The sequence below is a fragment of the Chiloscyllium plagiosum genome, unplaced genomic scaffold (assembly GCF_037043375.1).
Source record: "Chiloscyllium plagiosum isolate Xiang-an unplaced genomic scaffold, Cpla_swu_hap1 HiC_scaffold_21, whole genome shotgun sequence".
NCBI classification, from domain to species: Eukaryota; Metazoa; Chordata; class Chondrichthyes; order Orectolobiformes; family Hemiscylliidae; genus Chiloscyllium; species Chiloscyllium plagiosum.
Window position 1 is genome coordinate 9,670,621 of NW_028270159.1, and position 18,407 is coordinate 9,689,027.

Genomic DNA, 18,407 nt, shown 5'->3' on the forward strand with positions numbered 1-18,407 from the left:
GACTCTCCAAAGCCTGTCCACCATCTACACTGCACAAGTCAGGAGTGTGATGGAATACTCCCCACTTGTCTGGATGGGTGCAGCTCCAACAACACTTGGCACTATCCAGAATGAAGGAGCCCACTTGATTGGCACCACATTCACAAACATCCACTCCCTCCACCACCCACGCTCAGTAGCAGCACTGTGTACTATCTACAAGATGCCCTGCCGAAATTCATCAAAGATCCTCAGACAGAACCTTCCAAACCCGCAGCACCTTCCAAACCCTTGACCACTTCCATTTAGAAGGACAAGGGCAGGAGATACATGGGGACAGCACTCTCCAACTCTTCCCTTCCAGGCCACTCACCATTCTGACTTGGAAATATATCGCCGTTCCTTCAATGTCGCTGGGTCAGAATCCTGGAATTCCCTCTCTAAGGGCATTGTGGGTCTATCTACAGCACATGGATTGCAGCAGTTCAAGAAAGGAGCTCACTCCCACTTCTCAAGGGGCAACTAGGGATGAGCCATAAGTATTGGGCCCAGCCAGCAACACACACGCTCAGTCAATGAATAAACATTATACTGTTCTTGACAATGGGTATAAGAATGATAAATATAAGGGGTTTAAACAGCAGGGCATGGGTTAATGGTGAAAATACTGTGGATAACTCTCTCCCTTCCTCCTTTATTACAGGAGTTGCTGCAGTTTGAACAATGTTTATTGGGAAGAGCTTCAGTAAAATATATGAGTTTATGATATCATTTCAGTGGGGATGTTCATTGTTTATCCCCAAACTGCAAATGTGAAGGTTTTGGATCTATGGAGAGCTCTGTAATGGTCCCATAAATAGATGCTGACTGATTGTAGCTCACTATGAGCAGCAAGGAGCTTCCAGACCTGAGGGAGGCAGCAGCGGAGCTGAAATCTGGCAAAAATCGAGGTCACTTAGCTCAGAAGTTAGTGACTGGTTCGCAATTTCTTTGGAACAGCACCTTTTCCCACCTCTCGCTCCACAGACCAATTATCTCAAGAAAATCCCCCCCAACCCCCCACCGTCCCTGTTGGAATTGGTAGCCTCGGAATGGAGTGTAATTCTGGCAGGGGTATGGATTCAAGTTCAGTTCCGCTGTATTTCATACCTTTAAAAGCAAACAAAAACCCTGAAAGGCTTGCATTTACATAAGTGCCCGTTCACGACCACCAGGCACTTTGCAGCCTTTGAGGTGCATCTGGAGTGCAGTCACAGCTGCGATGTGGAAAAGATGTGAGGTGCCACTGTTGGACTGGGGTGGACAAAGTCAGAAGTCACATGGCACCAGGTTATAGTCCAACAGGTTCATCTGAAATCACAAACTTTTGGAACACTGCCCCTTTGTCAAGTATATCAGTTCAGTGGGGAAATGGAATGTTGGCTTTATTTGAAAAGGAATGGAATATAAAAGGAGGGAGGTTTTGTGAAAACTTTACAGGGAACTAGTCAGACCACAGCTGGAATACTGGAACAGTTTTAGCCCCCTTGTCCAAGATATGCTGGCACTGGAGACAGTCCAGAGAAAGATGACTAAGTTGATTCCGGGCACATAGACTTATGAGCTTACTCGCTGTAATTTAGAAGAATGAGAGGTAACTTTATTGATGCACACAAGATTCTGAGGGGACTTGCCATGAAAAGTTTTGGGAGAGTCTCTATCCAGAGGGCATCACCTCAAAATGAAGGATCACTCATTTAAGACAGAGATGAGGAGTAATTTCTTCTCTTAGAAGGGATCGAATCTGTGGAATTCTTTACTGCAGAGGGCTGTTTGGGCTGGGTCATGCAGTATATTTAAGGCTGAGGCAGAGAGACTTTTAATCAGGAAGGGAATCAGCAATAAAGCAAGGATATGCAAATGCTGGAATTCTGAAACAAAAACAAAAATTGCTGGAAAATCTCAGTTGGTCTGAGACAGAAAGCAGAGTTAGCGTTTCATGTCCAGAATCCTGAAGGGTCACTGGACCCTGAAACGTTGACTGTGCTTTCTCTCCACAAATGTTGCTGGACTTGCTGAGTTTCTCCAGGGAATCGAGGGTTGTGGGAAAAGGCTGGAAAGTGGAACTGAGGACGATCAGACCAGTCACTGAGTGGCAGAGAGATCCGATAGGCTGAATGGCCTACATCTGACAGTTAATTGCAAGTTAAGGGGTTTTCGATCGAGTTAAGCCTAGCGTAAATTGGTCAGTGACTCAGAGTCATTGGTCTCTAAACAAGCACCGGCGCACAAAGCAGATATTCACAGAAACACAAGCTATTAGAATGTGGAACGTGCTACTCTGAATGGTCAACGATGCAAAAATAATGTGAAGTTTCCAAAAAAAGACATGATCGACAATTACCTTAAGATATTTAAAAATGCTTATGGGATTGGTTTGGAGCACAAAATGTGAAATAAGAGTGGGACAAACACAATAACGTTCAGCAGGAATAATAAATAATCTTCTGCCTGAAAAATCCCTCAGCTTTCCACATAGTTGCCTTCTCAAGTGTATCATTAAGCCAAAACCAGCATTCAATAAGATTTGATACACTGATAAGCAAATACTTTACATCACCAGAAAGGAGAAGTTCTGCTAGTTTGATAACTGGGACAGCACTGACACTGGATACAACCAACAACTCACTGTGAAATTACAGCTGATAGTGACATTGAATTGGACTGCAACATCTGAAAAGTTCCATAAACCCCATGCTGAATTTATTACATCTCAACCACCTTTGTCAGAAGGTTCAAGTTTTTTGAAAAACTTCCATTCGCTCCCCAGCTCCTTAAAAATCACTGATACAAATGTCAGAAGATGACATTTCCTTTTAAAAAAGATAGTCACATGAAGTGACATTTCACTTCTCAAAGTTTATTCCCTGGGAAACAATGATGATGTTGCTGTGAATTTGCTGATGCCTGAGATGTGAACAAAGATCCTTGACCCAATATTGTCTTTGACTCTTTCTCAGAACTGTCGAACATTTTCGTTTTTTTATTGCAGATCTCCAGAATCTGCACTGTTTTGACGTGAGCAGAAATCCCAGATATCCAGCTTTTATGTTTTTGTTTGGTCCATCTGTGGGATGATCTCCTCTCTGGCTAGGCCTGTTTTTGTTGTCCATCCCTCATGGAATTGGGAGTCAGGCACATTGCTGTGGGTCTGGAATCACATGTAGGCCAGAGTAGATAAAAAGGACAGATTTCCTTCCCTAGAGGGGACACTAGATTGGTTTTTATGACAATGGCTGACATCAGATTAGTTTTTCATCCCAGATCTTTTACTGAATTTAAATTTCATTGCTGGCCTGGGTGAGATTGGAACCTTCTAATCTCATGGGCCTGAGGTTGCTAGGTTCCTAAGCTCAGTGACTTTACCACTTTGACAACATTGACCCATGGTGCCTGGTCTAAATTAGGCCTTGTCCTCACTGTTCACTGCAAACACGATTGGAGGATGGATTCTGGAGGATGGATTCAGGAGGATCTCTCCAGCAGCTGAAATGATAGCATTGGCAGAATTGAGTGATGTGGTATTGAGGATGTTAGATTGTAGGAAGAGGATTAGGGGAAGTACAGGTCCAGAGGGTGGTACAGTACTTCTTGCTGCGAATGTGGTTTGAAGAGAGTAGGATGAATAAAGGGAGCTGACCCTTTCCTGCTGTTGTGGAATATTTTGACTCAAAGGTTGCTTTTTTTGGGCACTGGGTCCATCAGTTTGGTTCCAGCTCTCTGTAATGGCAGCTCTGCCAGTCCCACTCACCTGCCCTTTGCCTGTAGCCCAGCCTTTTTCAGAGAATAGGATTTCCTCAATGCACCCCTGGCTTGGTGGTGTCACCTCATTTGCGACCCATCCGTCAGGTTTTGGTGGGGAGGGGGGAGGCGGGGAGGGAGAGATGCAGGAGCAGACAATGGATGCAGACCAGGAGTCAATGCAAGCATCCTCCAGCCTGCCCCATCAAACACAGCTGTGTGCTAGGGTGTTAGATCCAGCATCGGGATGTTCAGTTCCTGGAGGACCCACAATTCCAGGCTGGACGTCTTTCTCAGTCCAAGGAACCACAGGCAAAGACACGCGGAAGACACCTTCCACATGCCTCATGATGTCTAACCCCGCTATTGAATCTCCACTTAAACTTCCGCCTGCTCCATTGGCCACTCCTCTGTGATGGGGAATGACAATCAATGGCAGTCCCAGTTTCGTCCAGATAATGATCATGATGGTGCTGACCAGCTTCAGGAGTGAGAAGCCCCAGCCTTGGAATCTTTGGAGGATGCTTCTTGGGTCATAGCAAGAAGCTATGGGTCATAGCAAGAGGAGTCTGCTATGGTCCTTCTTCTTGCTGGCCTTTACCGAAGTGGACATATTGCCTACGATCCGCACAGGTGCTACAGATGAGAGACGCTGTCAGATGACCTGGTGGGAACTGGCAGTTAAACCACCCGTCGATTACCACTAACTCACAGTTTGAGTTAGTGGTAATTGAAGTGTTACACACATATTGGAACAGATGATGTATTCTGCATACAAATGCACCTGGGTGGCAACAAGAAGTTAACTGCTCTATGAGGTAATGGTAAAAACCTTATTATTTCCAACAACTATGAAATTGATCCCAGATAATTGAACAACTTGGAGCTAGGGACAAGATGGGGAGATCTCCAACAGCACCAGAAGCTTTTGTGTTTAGCTTCATCTTTCAGATGAACTGGTTTAAAATGGGTTTTGACTGCAGAGAACGCTGGTGTGCTGGTGGAGATCCAAAACAGTTGTTGTAAGCTGTGAATTTTATTTGATTAGTCAGAGATTTTACAGAAGTAAACCAGCCAGGCTGTGTCGCTTGCAAATCAGTGAAAGCATCTGGAGAAAGATGAAAGGCAACATTCTGAGCAGCATGAGAATCAGAAGGATCTCAGCAATATGTGAATTCCCAGCTTTCCTCTGCCCATAACTGTTTTCTCTGTGCCTGTCTGTCTGTGAGGTTTGAGGGGGAGATTATAAAGGGGTTGGTATTAATTAGAAATATTACATACCAATGAGTTTATAAATGTTTACATGTAACTAAAACCTCATTAATTATAATAATTCTTGATAAACAGGAAACTGGTCTATGTTTCCTATGGACCTAGGTCTAAAAATCAGGGCAATCTTTGTTTTAAAATCTTTATGCTTTGCAATGACTCCTGGGATAATGGGGCTTGATTTTCTGCACACTACTCCAGTGATTTGAGACAATGCCCAAGTAAATTATGGCGTCTTTCCCCAAATGTAGATTTTCTTTGTGGCACCCAACTCTTAGCACAGGATTATTTATCTTTAAAAAAACTGATAGGAAAATTTAATCATAAATTAGTTCATTCAAAGAATGTAGACATCACTGGCTAAGCTTATTCCTAATTGCTCTGGACAAATTGGTTAGGAGCCACCTCCTCAACACAATATTTTATTGCTTCATATTTTTAGCTCTGAATCCCTCACTTTTTTAAATTGCTTGTTCGTACAATGTGGATGTTGTTGGGGAGGCCAGCATTGATTGACCATTTGAAGAAATTCCGACAAAGGACCACTGGAGTTAAAATGTTAACCTTAGATGCACAATATGATTGACCGTGGCTCAGTTTGCTGTCTTTATAAAAGTTAAACATGAAGCAAAACAAAAGAAACAAGCTATTCTGAGACACACATCAGACAAAATACAAAGAGGGGCGGTCTTACAGAAGGAGGCAGAGAGTTGTTCAGAACTAAGAATGGAAATTCACAAGCAATGTTGTGTAGTGATAGGAAGACAGAAAACTCCAGCAAAGGTTTAAAACGAGTCTTGGGGCATGTGAATATGCACCGAACAAAACATCCAATGTTAAAACCCTAAACTGCTGAAAACCCCACAATTTTGAGGAACGTTAGCAGGGCATTAAATGGTTGTTCATTTTATCAGCAGAAGAATTAATCTGAGCTAACAAATAACTTGAAGCAGGTAGGAGTAAACAGGAATAAAATATTCAGGTGGATGCATTAATTATTTGTGTGCTGATAATCCTATGGTTTGACTGGGGTCGCAGACAGGGAGAAGGGGAGTGTGGGAGACAAACAGAGATGCAACTCTTCTTCAGTTGCTTGTAAAAATCTGTTTCCATTTAGAAAGTGGGATTATTGCAAATGTGTTTTATTCTCTAATTCATTAAATGCTGTTCCAATGAAAGAGCTATGAAAGGTTCTGGTTATAGTGAGTGCTTTACTGTAACAATAAAGAAATAATCTGAGCAATGTTCCAAAGCAAAAAATGAAGTCATTGGAAAAGCCTTCCTCTCTGCCCACACATTGGTTGGACTGGATATTTTGATGTAATTGGTTTCTATTGGAAATGTCATCACCATAATTTTTCCATTTTTTTACTGTGAAACATGTTGTGAATTTAATTTACCATGTGGAACTCACAAGCAGTTTGGCTTAACAGATTGCTTATTACAATATAATCTCCCTGCCATCAAACAATATGGAGACAGTTCACTGCGAGAAACAACTATTGGGAGGGCGGTGCAGCACAAGTCTTTTTTCAACAAACCCTACATTTTTACAGAGCATCACTTTATATGCTTCAGAAATTAAGTGTATTCTCCCTCCTTTAAGCAATCAAATATACCACATTTATTTGTCACATTCTCACTTTATAGAGTAAAGATTTTAAGTGCTCGACTCCTCAAGACCCTGAAGTCTATGGAGAACTGACTGTACTTCCAATGGCTGGGAGTGAGAGAAGACTGCAGGTTTAAAAAGATTGATAAAGGACAAATGAATTTCTTTAAAATCTAGTGGGGAATATGATCAGGAAGCTATATCAAATCAGAGAATATGGAGGGCAGTCCAGTTAATCATAGAATAGAATCCCTACAGTGTGGAAACTGGCCATTTGGCCCAACAAGTCCACACCGACCCTTCAAAGAGTGACCCACCCAGACCCATTTCCCTACCCTATTAGTCTATATTTCTCCTGACTAATGCACCTAACCTACACATCCCTGAACACTATGGGCAATTTAGCATGGCCAATTCACCTAACCTGCACATCTTTGGACTGTGGGAGGAAACCGGAGAACCCGGAGGAAACCCACGCAGACACGAGGAGAATGTGCAAACTCCTCACAGGCAATTAGTTAGGGGTGGAATCGAACCTGGGTCCCTGGTGTTGTGAGGCAGCAGTGCTAACCACTGAGCCGCCATATTACCCCAAGGTACCAATAAACTATCAACTGCAAATGTCTGAATGGATATTTCGATATCTCAATTATTCTTTCTGGTGACGTTGGAGCGATGTAACACTTGTATCTCTGGTTAGATGCTTGACCAGTTAAAATAACACCAGGCAGCTGTCAAACTCAATTTCTATTGAAATTACTATAGAAAGTGGTTTGCATCATCATTGCCAATGGTGACCAATCGTCATTTTTAAAATATTAATAACTGCGCTTGGACCTGAGCTTTTAAATGCAATGAGTCAAAGATATAGAGCTGCATGTGTGTATACTGAGGGAATACTGACATTTATCCAAGTACTTCCACAAGATACACAGTGCTTTCCAAATACTGTCATTAGTAATATTCCTAATATGGAAAAGCTCATGACACTAATACAGCACCATCTCCTCTGCTATTGTGAATGAATATTGAGGTCATGAAGATCTACCACCTTCCGATGTCAAACTGATCCCGCCTGGAGATGGTGCACATTGGGGGAAGTGAACAACTCTGTGTGACCCACAAAACATGACCAAATAGCAACATTACACATGAGAATGATACCATTGAGTGTCACTACACACTTGGCATTGGACATTCAAACTACCGTAGTCCTTCACATTAGCCACCTCAGCCAATCTTACTTCCTTGATCACTCCACACCATTTAATATTGTTTGAGCACCATTAATTCTTTGTTTTTTTTGATGTACATAAACACAACACAGCCTCTTACTGTAGGGGGGATGTCCAGAACTGGAGGTGATAGGTTTACATTGAGGAGAAAGATTTAAAATGGACCTAAGACGCAATTTTTTCACCAGAGGGTGGAGTGTGTGTATGGAATGAGCTGCCAGAGGAAGTGGTGGAGTTTGGTACAATTACAACATTTAAAAGGCACCTAGATGGGTATATGAATAGGAAGGGTTTAGAGAGATATGGTAGGAGAAAGTGAGGACTGCAGATGCTGGAGACCAGAGTTGAAAAATGTGGTGCTGGAAAAACACAACAGGCCAGGTAGCATCCGAGATTAGAGAGATATGGGCCAAGTGCTGGAAAATGGGACTAGATTAGGTTAGGATATCTGGTTGGCATGGATGAGTTGGACCGAAGAGTCTGTTTCTGTGGTGTACATCTTTATGACTCTATGACAGGGTGGGACATTTAGGATAGAGATGAGGAGAAATGTCTTCACCCAAAGGGTGGGGAGCCTGTGGAATTCTCTGTCACAGAAAGCAGTTGAGGCCAAAACATTGAATGTTTTAAAGAAGGAGTTAGATATAGTTCTTAGGGTTAAAGGGATCAAAGGGAATTGGGAGAAAGCAGGAACAGGGGACTGAGACAGATAATTAGCCATGACTATATTGAAAGGAGGAGCAGGCTCGATGGGCTGAATGGCCTACTTCTGTTCCTGTTTTCTATGTTTCTCTCCTGCATCACAATATTCTTTTGTAGGAGTTTGGCCTATCAGTACAGGCAGTCCCTTTAGGTTGCAAACAGGCTTTAGGAGGAGTCCATTTGCAGGTTGATTTGTGCGCAAGTCGGAACATGTTTCAGGACAATGCAAAGTACTGAAAATAGACCAAAGACCTGTTGCTGCTTGAAATCTGAAACAATAACGGAGAAGCTAAGCAGCAGCTGTGGAGAGAGAAACAGAGTTAACATTTTGGTTCTAGTGACCCTTCTTCAGTGACGGACTCTGTCGAAGGGTCATTCGACTCAACATTGACTCTGCTTTCTCTATACAGATGCTGCCAGACCTGCTGAGTTTTTGTTTAATATAAAGTAGCTGTTTATTAGTACGAGAAACGATCGCATGTGGGATTTTCAAAATTATATTCCTGTTTGGGATCACGCTTGTATGTATGAGTGTTGATCTTTTGGACATTTGTGATTTGCAGTCCCCTCTGCAGTGATCAATTGTGAATACTGAGTGTTAATATCTCACTGCTTCTCAGTTCTCTATATAAAATAAAAGAGGTCTTCGTGTAATTAGCTTCAACTTGCATTGGAAAGCATGTGCTTACCCTGCGGCCCTTTGTCCCTCTCATTCCAGGTGCTCCTCGAACTCCTTTGGCACCCTGAGACCAACACAGAAGGAGGACATTGTGATTAGCATCATCACCTGGAACTCAGCAACTCAACAAAATGCAAGACTTGACTGACTTGTGAAATAACTACAGAAACAAGTTTCCCCAGTCATGCTTAACTTACTTGTGGCCAGCCAGCTCAGAATCAGTCCCTGAACTGAGGAGATTCTAATCTCCTGGTTATAGTATTTTCTTTTCTTTTAAATTTCTTCCACAACTTCTCTAAATCTTATCAACACACCTCGATTCCTGCCATTGCTATGCTATTGCTACCAATGTGTACCACAACCCCTTCCCCTGAAGAATATTTTGCATCCTTTCCTTGATGTCCTTTAAACTTAGGAGGCAAAATGAAATAACAGCACAGAGGCCAGAATCTTATCACCAAGTTACCCTTTACTTACTAAAGCACAGAACACTGGCTGTGGCCAACCAGCTCAGAGTCGGTCATCAACTGAGATGACTCTAATTTCCTGGTTATATCGGTCAGTCAGAGCTTTCTTGCTTGACCCAGGTTAACAGCCCCAATCAAGATCTTAACCCAGGTTAACAACCCCAATCAAGGATCTCAAAATCAACAAGATTCAGCTGGTTCCAAACACTACAATTTGATTTGATTTATTATTGTCACGTACCTAGGTACAGTGAAATGTTTTGTTTTGCGTGCAGTACTGACAGATCGTATCATACAAAGTGGGTAATGGAACAGAGCGAGGAATACAATGTTACGGCTGCAGAGAAGGCAAGATCAACATTAAATTTAAAAATGTGAGAGGTCCATTCAGAAATCTAATAACAGCCGGGAAGAAGCAGCTTTATAACATTTTACGATCTTAAGAGTCCCAAAGTGGGGCCAAACAAAGTACGTTTTGATGTGTAGCCTCTCCTTGAGGAAAGGTGGCAGGCAACTAGTGCACAGTAAAATCTCACACACAACAAAGGCGCCAATGATGGACTATCTGTTTGGGGGATGATGTTGATTGAGGAGCAAGTGTCAGTCCCAGGCTGGTGACGAAAGAATGTGCTTATTTCCTTTGAATGGTGTGTTGGGAATTTCTCAGCAGGCAGTTGGGGGCCCACGGTTTACTATCTCATCCAAAGGATGGTCCCTCTGGAGTGCAGCACACCCTCAGTGTTGGGCAGGAATGTTGCTCTAAGCTTCTCTGCTCAAACCTAGGAGTGGGACTTAAATCCTGGAACTGAGAGGTCAGACTGGTACCCATTGGGTCACTTGAGTTGATACGCCATATGAAGAAACATAGTTCGGCAACGGATGGTAACCAAAAATTATTGAAAGGGGTTATTCAAAGCAACCTGCATGAGAGGGACAATTAATTAGACAGTGAGGGACAGAGAAACACAGCAGGGAGTGTGCAAGACAAAGAGGTCAGTCCTTAAAAAAGAACAAGCTGAAAGACAGAAAATAAACACAGATAACAGGGACTGCCTGTCCTCGGATGCTGCCTGAATTGCTGTGCTCTTCCAGCACCACTGATCCAGAAACTGGTATCTGTGTAGTTTTGATTTACTGCTGCATAAACACAAGCCTTGAACTGATTTTTGTACCAATAAAGCTGATGGAGGTCAGTGCTAGAGAACAAAACAGTTCCATTTTTGGTGATAAAAATGCATATATACTCCCAGACCAGTCAAAATCACCAGCCATCTCTTATCCCATCTATCTCAGTTGTGTACAATACTAGATCAAGTAGGAGGTGTCAACATTTTTAGCTACTATTTCACGGAATAGCAGGGAAAATACCTCCTATGTTCATTTATCGGGTTGTCTGTTGTTAATACTATTCCCTCTGTGTCCTAAGGTCAGATCCCAAATCCACTCCCTCAGGCATCTTTGAATTCATGGAAAACCATCTCCTCTTGCCCATGAGCTATGGGTGACAGTGTCTGTGGGACCTACGTTTGCTTGCTTGTGAAACAGCCACAAGGTCATCCTTGACATCCCAATGAACGTGACAGTTCTTTAAATGAATGCAAACCTCTTTCTCTGACCCAAACTACTGCTAAAACTTTCGAAGCCTTTGTGTGCTTTTTCTCCAATCTCAGCCATTGTGTGCGAATTATTTGAGTGCAGGAAAACGTTGACGGAATGGAAAAGGGAAGTAAAAGAAATGAGGAAGTTCGAGAAGCAAACAATTGGAGATAAAAAAAGCAGGGAAACCAAGGGAACAAATGGCTGGAGAAGCAGCGAAAAGGGATAGAAACCTTCCAAGTAAAGATTTAGGACACGTGAACACAAAGTAATCACAAAATGTACAGAGACTAGGAAGCAAAGTATTGCAAAGACAGAATATTAAATGCTCCGTCTTGATTAAAATATTTACACTTTAACATTAATTTTGCACACAAGAAAAGGAGGAAAAATTCAAATGATACTCTACATAACAAAAAATAGAATATTGTATTAAAATACAAAATATTATTTTGTTTAAGCAAATTATTGTGGTAACCACTTTGGAGAAACATAAGTAAGCACAATTATTCTGTACTTGCACATACAAAGTAAAAAATTGCATATAAGATCTTATACTCCACAAGCACCTGATGAAGGAGCAGCACTCTGAAAACTAGTGCTTCCATATAAACCTGTTGGTTTTTAACCTGGTGTTGTGTGATTTTTATTTTGTACACCCCAGCCCAACACTGGTACCTCCAAATCATGCATGTACAAAGGTGATGAAGGCAACTCAGATTCTGGTTTATTAGCACACATTAAGCAAATACGACGGCAGGTTTAACTGTAGCGATGTTCCACAAATCTGCCCTCACAGCTAGTGGTGATTTCTGATGACAACTGAAGCATATATGAAATAAAAGTCATCTTTGAACATGGTTGTCAGTATTAAAGACACTATACAAAAACTGCTCAGAGAGTTTAAATATTTAACTAGGAAGGGAGTGGATAATCCATGGCAGGAGTAGATTGTTTATTTTGACCTGGTGATGAGCTTAGATCAAAGAGTGCCATGGAGAGGTGTTACCCTGTAATGTTTCACATTCTTTTACCTTCAGATGAAGAGGAAATGTTTTCTTTAACAGTGGGTGTACCAGGTTATTACATTAAAAGATCCTCTTCAAGCCACAGAAAGACACGGCTCAGTGAAAATGAAGGCCTTTTGTGCAACAGAACAGTGATATTAATGCCGTACTCTCGGGAAAGGTTGCTTTGGTTCCAATCATTTGGTTTCATCTGTTTTCGGACCAGCATAATGAGGCTCTAGAGGCATTTATAGACTATGTAGTTCAGTGAGCCTTGATCAGCCAACAGGAGGTATTCACTCACAGTCTTTTGAAATGTCACCACGATCCCTGCAAGTCAATGTGTAACCCACCACACACATACACCTTCCCACATCCACAATTCACAAGGGTGGCTCAGTGGTTAGCACTGCTGCCTCACTGGTTAGCACTGCTGCCTCACAGCGCCAAGGACCTGGGTTTAATTCCAGTCTTGGGCAACTGTCTGTGTGGAGTTTGCACATTCTCCCTGTGTCTGTGTAGATTTCCTCTGGGTGCTCAGGTTTGCTCCCACAGTCCTAGAATGTGCAGGTAAGGGTGGATTGACCGTGCTAAAATGTCCAGTGTCCATGATGTGCAGGCTAGTTGGGTTAGTCATGGTAAATGTGGGGTTATGGAGACCTGGTGGTGGGCTGGGTCTGAGTGGGATGTCTTTCGGAGGGTCGGTGTTGACTCAATGGGCCGAATGGCATCTTCCTGCACTGTAGGGATTCTATGATAAATACAAACATATATGCTCACACACTTCCACACATTTCCAGAATGAAGGAGCACCAATTTAAGACAGCGATGAAGAGGAATTTCTCCTCTCTGAGGAACTGTGAGTATTTGAAACTCCTTGCCACAGAGAGCCGAGAGGGGCAGAGTCCTTCCATAAGACCATAAGACATACGAGTGGAAGTAAGGCCATTCGGCCCATCGAGTCCACTCCGCCATTCAATCATGGCTGATGCGCATTTCAGCTCCACTTACCAGCGTTCTCCCCGTAGCCCTTAATTCCTCTAGACAACAAGAATCTATCAATCTCGGCCTTGAAGACATTTAGCGTCCCGGCTTCCACTGCACTCCGTGGCAATGAATTCCACAGGCCCACCACTCTCTGGCTGAAGAAATGTCTCCGCATTTCGGTTCTAAAATGACCCCCTCTAATTCTAAGGCTGTGTCCACGGGTCCTAGTCTCCTCGTCTAACTGAAACAATTTCCTAGCATCCACCTTTTCCAAGCCATGTATTATTTTGTACGTCTCTATTAAATCTCCCCTCAATCTTCTAAACTCCAACGAATACAATCCCAGTATCCTCAGCCGTTCCTCATATGTTAGACTTGTCATTCCAGGGATCATCCGTGTGAATCTCCGCTGGACACGTTCCAGTGCCAGTATGTTCTTCCTGAGGTGTGGGGACCAAAACTGGACACAGTACTCCAAATGGGGCCTAACCAGAGCTTTATAAAGTCTTAGTAGTACATCTCTGCTTTTGTATTCCAACCCTCTTGAGATAAGAGACAACATTGCATTCGCTTTCTTAATCACGGACTCAACCTGCATGTTTACCTTTAGAGAATCCTCGACTAGCACTCCCAGATCCCTTTGTGCTTTGGCTTTATTAATTTTCTCACCATTTAGAAAGTAGTCTATGCTTTTATTCTTTTTGCCAAAGTGCAAGACCTCGCACTTGCTCACGTTAAATTCCATCAGCCATTTCCTGGACCACTCTCCCAACCTGTCTAGATCCTTCTGTAGCCTCCCCACTTCCTCAGTACTACCTGCCTGTCCACCTAACTTTGTATCATCGGCAAACTTCGCTAGAATGCCCCCGGTTCCCTCATCCAAATCATTAATATATAATGCAAACAGCTGTGGCCCCAGCACCGAACCCTGCGGGACACCGCTCATCACCGGCTGCCATTCTGAAAAAGAACCTTTTATCCCAACTCTCTGCCTTCTGTTAGACAGCCAATCCTCAATCCATCCCAGCAGCTCACCTCGAACACCATGGGCCCTCACCTTGCTCAGCAGCCTCCCGTGTGGCACCTTATCAAAGGCCTTTTGAAAGTCTAGATAGACCACATCCACTGGGTTTCCCTGGTCTAACCTACTTGTTACCTCTTCAAAAAATTCCAACAGGTTTGTCAGGCATGACCTCCCTTTACTAAATCCATGTTGACTTGTTCTAATCAGACTCTGCTCTTCCAAGAATTTAGAAACCCCATCCTTAATGATGGATTCTAGAATTTTACCAACAACCGAGGTTAAGCTGATTGGCCTATAATTTTCCATCTTTTGCCTTGATCCTTTCTTGAACAAGGGGGTTACAACAGCCATCTTCCAATCATCCCTGACCTTTCCTGACTCCAGTGACTCTTGAAAGATCTCAACCAATCCCTCTGCTATTTCCTCAGCCACCTCTCTCAGAACTCTAGGGTGTATCCCATCGGGGCCAGGAGATTTATCAATTTTAAGACTTTTTAACTTTTCTAGCACTATCTCTTTCGTAATGGCAACCATACTCAACTCAGCCCTGTGACACCCTTTAATTTTTGGGATATTACTCATGTCTTCCACTGTGAATACTGACGCAAAGTACTTGTTAAGTTCTCCTGCTATTTCCTTATCTCCCATCACTAGGCTTCCTGCATCAGTTTGAAGTGGCCCAATGTCTACTTTTGCCTGTCGTTTGTTTCTTATGTACTGAAGGAACTTTTACTATTATTTCTAATATTACTGGCTAGCCTACCTTCATATTTGATCCTCTCATTTCTTATTACACTCTTTGTTATCCTCTGTTTGCTTTTGTATCCTTCCCAATCTTCTGATTTCCCACTGTTCTTAGCCACTTTATAGGATCTCTCTTTTTCTTTAATACATTTCCTGACTTCCTTTGTCAGCCAAGGTTGTCTAATCCCTCCCCGGTTAATCTTTCTTTTCTTGGGAATGAACCTCTGTACAGTGTCCTCAATTATACCTACAAACTCTTGCCATTTTTGCTCTACTGTCTTCCCGGTTAGCCTCTGCTTCCAGTCTATTTTAGTCAGTTCCTCTCTCATGCCCTCATAATTACCTTTATTCAACTGTAACACCATTACATCAGATTTTGCCTTCTCCCTTTCAAACTCCAGACTGAACTCTATCATATTATGGTCGCTACTTCCTAAGGGTTCCCTTACTTTAAGATCTTTTATAGAGTCTGGTTCATTGCAAAGCACTAGGTCCAGAATAGCCTGCTCTCTTGTGGGCTCCATGACAAGCTGTTCCAAAAAGCCACCCTGTAAGCATTCCATGAATTCCCTTTCTTTAGATCCACTAGCAACATTATTTACCCAGTCCACCTGCATATTGAAGTCTCCCATGATCAATGTAACCTTGCCTTTCTGACATGCCTTCTCTATTTCCCGGTACATGTTGCGTCCCTGGTCCTGACCACTGTTAGGAGGTCTATACACAACTCCAATTATGTTTCTTTTGCCTTTGTGGTTCCTCAATTCCACCCACACAGACTCCACATCATCCGACGCTATGTCATTCAATACCATAGATTTAATTTTGTTCTTAACTAACAAGGCAACCCCACCCCCTCTGCCCACCTCTCTGTCTTTTCGATAAGTTGAAAAACCATGGAGGTTTAACTGCCAGTCCTGACCCCGCTGTAACCAAGTCTCTGTGATGCCTACTACATCATAATCATTCACTATTATCTGTGCCATTAGTTCATCGGCTTTGTTATGAATGCTACGAGCATTCAGGTAAAGTGCCTTAATGCTAACTTCCTTATCATTAGAGATGTTGGAAGTCATATGTCCTAAGTTATCCTTGCTTTTTACTGCATTCTCAATTTTAAATCCACCTGGAAACATGCTATCCTGCTGCTTATCTTGCCATTTACCTCCATACTCCCTGTCGCTTTCACTTTCCCTTCCCCCCAACTCAGAAGTTTAAAGTCCTACTGACCACCCTATTTATCCTCTTCGCTAGAACATTGGTACCTGATCGGTTCAGGTGGAGACCGTCCCAACGGTACAGATCCCCCCTGTTCCAAAACTGATGCCAATGCCCCATGAAGTGGAATCCCTCTTTCCCACACCAATCCCTTAGCCATGTGTTTACTTGCCTAATTTTCTTGTCCCTATGCCAATTGGCACGTGGCTCGGGCATTAATCCTTCTGTATACAAAAGGCTGAAATAGATAGATTCCTGATCAGTTGGGGAATCAAGGGTTACAGGGAAAGGGCAGGAAAATGGATGTGAGCAATATCAAAGGAGCTGTAATCCTATTGAATGGTGGAGCAGGCTTGACAGGCTGAATGGTCTATCCCTGTTCCTATACCTTATGGTCTTTATGGACTGAACACGCAGCTTTTGAAAGAACTGCCCTTTGGTTGCTCTGAGTCAGTGTCCACACAGACTGAAATACCTTTCAAGCCAGTACTATAGAGATCTAGTTAAAGCTGGTTTGGGGGTGTTTTGCAATCACTGATATTTACCTCTAGTGTGGAAGTGGTCTTAAATCTCAGAGAGGGTCAGTTCAGTTTGAACCCAGTCGGTGACCTCCATATTGGAGAAGCTTGATGATGGTCCCACACTGCAATCTAAACACTGGACAGCCTAGGCAATGCATCTGGGAAAATCATTACACTGACAGAAAGCACAAAGATTCCACATGAGACCTAACTGAAGTGAGGGGTGAAGGTAGAGGGGATCGGAAGACTTGAATCCTATTGGCTGACTGGCCCATAACCAGAAATCATAGAGTCAGGGCACGATCCAGGATGTTTTATAAGAACGTAGGAACTAGGATGGAAGTAGGGCATCTGGTCCCTCGAGTCCACTCCGCTATTCAATAAGATCACAGCTGATCTCTTCGTGGCCTTAGCTCCTCTTACCCGCCCTCTCACCATATCCCTTAATCCCTTTACTGTTCAAAAAATTATCTATCTTAGCTTTAAAAACATTCAATGAGGAAGCCTCAATTGCTCACTGGGCAGGAAATTCCATAGCTTAAATTAGAGTGGTGCTGGAAAAGCACAGCAAGTCAGGCAGCATCCGAGGAGCAGGAAAATCGACGCTTCAGGCAAAAGCCCTTCATCAGGATTCCTGCTCCTCGGATGCTGCCTGACCTGCAGTGCTTTTCCAGCACCACTCTGATTTAAACTCTGGTTTCCAGCATTTGCAGTCCTCACTTTTGCCGAGGAAATTCCATAGCTTCACAATCCTCTGGGTGAAGAAGTTCCTTCTCAATTCAGTCCTAAATCTGCTCCCCCTAATTTTGAGGCTTTGCCCTCTTGTTCGAGTTTCACCCACCAGTGGAAACACGCGCTCTACTTCTATTCTATCTATTCCCTTCATAATTTTATATGTTTCTGTAAGATTCTTCTAAATTCCATATTCTTCTAAATCTCCTTTTGAGGTGATTTGATATTTATCATCAAGGGGAAGGGGAGGTTTATCATCAAGGAACATTTAAAAGGCATCTGGATGGGTATATGAATAGGAAGGGTTTAGAGGGATATGGGCCAAATGCTGGCAAATGGGACTAGATTAGATTATATTACTTAATTGGCATGGACCAGTTAGGCCGAAGGGTCTGTTTTCATACTGTATGATGATATAATGGTGCAATGGTGCGTGTTGTCAGTGAGAAATTTATTTTGCTGGATGTAAAGATATCCTGTTATTAATCACTGTCCCCGTCGGCTGATCCGAGCTGGTTTAATGACTGTATAGATGTCAGACGAGAGGAGCACCAGAAAACACACTTTGTGTATCAGTACTAGAGTTTCTTCTCTGAATTTAAAAAACAAATCATTTCTGGAAAAAAAGCATTGCAGGCAAGGCTACTGTTTAATCCCTATCCTACTGGAAACAGTACTGATCAGTCACTTTCTGGAAATCCAACAGTCCACACAGTGTTGAAAGCTCCAAGTTTCTTACTCAGCAAATTTACACGGTGGTTAAGAGTCAAATGTCGGCCAGACAGCGGATTTCCTTCCCTTAAGGGCCCGAGTGACCCCAGGTGAGCTTTTATGACAATGTGGTAGTTTCATGGT

At 42.8% G+C, this 18,407-nt stretch overlaps 1 protein-coding gene across 4 annotated transcripts in view; it reads right to left on the reverse strand.

The window, feature by feature from the left end:
- Window positions 1-18,407, reverse strand: part of col27a1b (collagen, type XXVII, alpha 1b) — a 707,279-nt gene that overhangs the window by 182,475 nt on the left and 506,397 nt on the right. For all 4 annotated transcript variants that reach the window (XM_087998238.1, XM_087998237.1, XM_087998236.1 and 1 more), the window contains one exon: window positions 9,267-9,320. In XM_087998238.1, coding sequence (XP_087854364.1) covers window positions 9,267-9,320 — 54 coding nt within the window. The remainder of the gene's footprint in view (window positions 1-9,266; window positions 9,321-18,407) is intronic.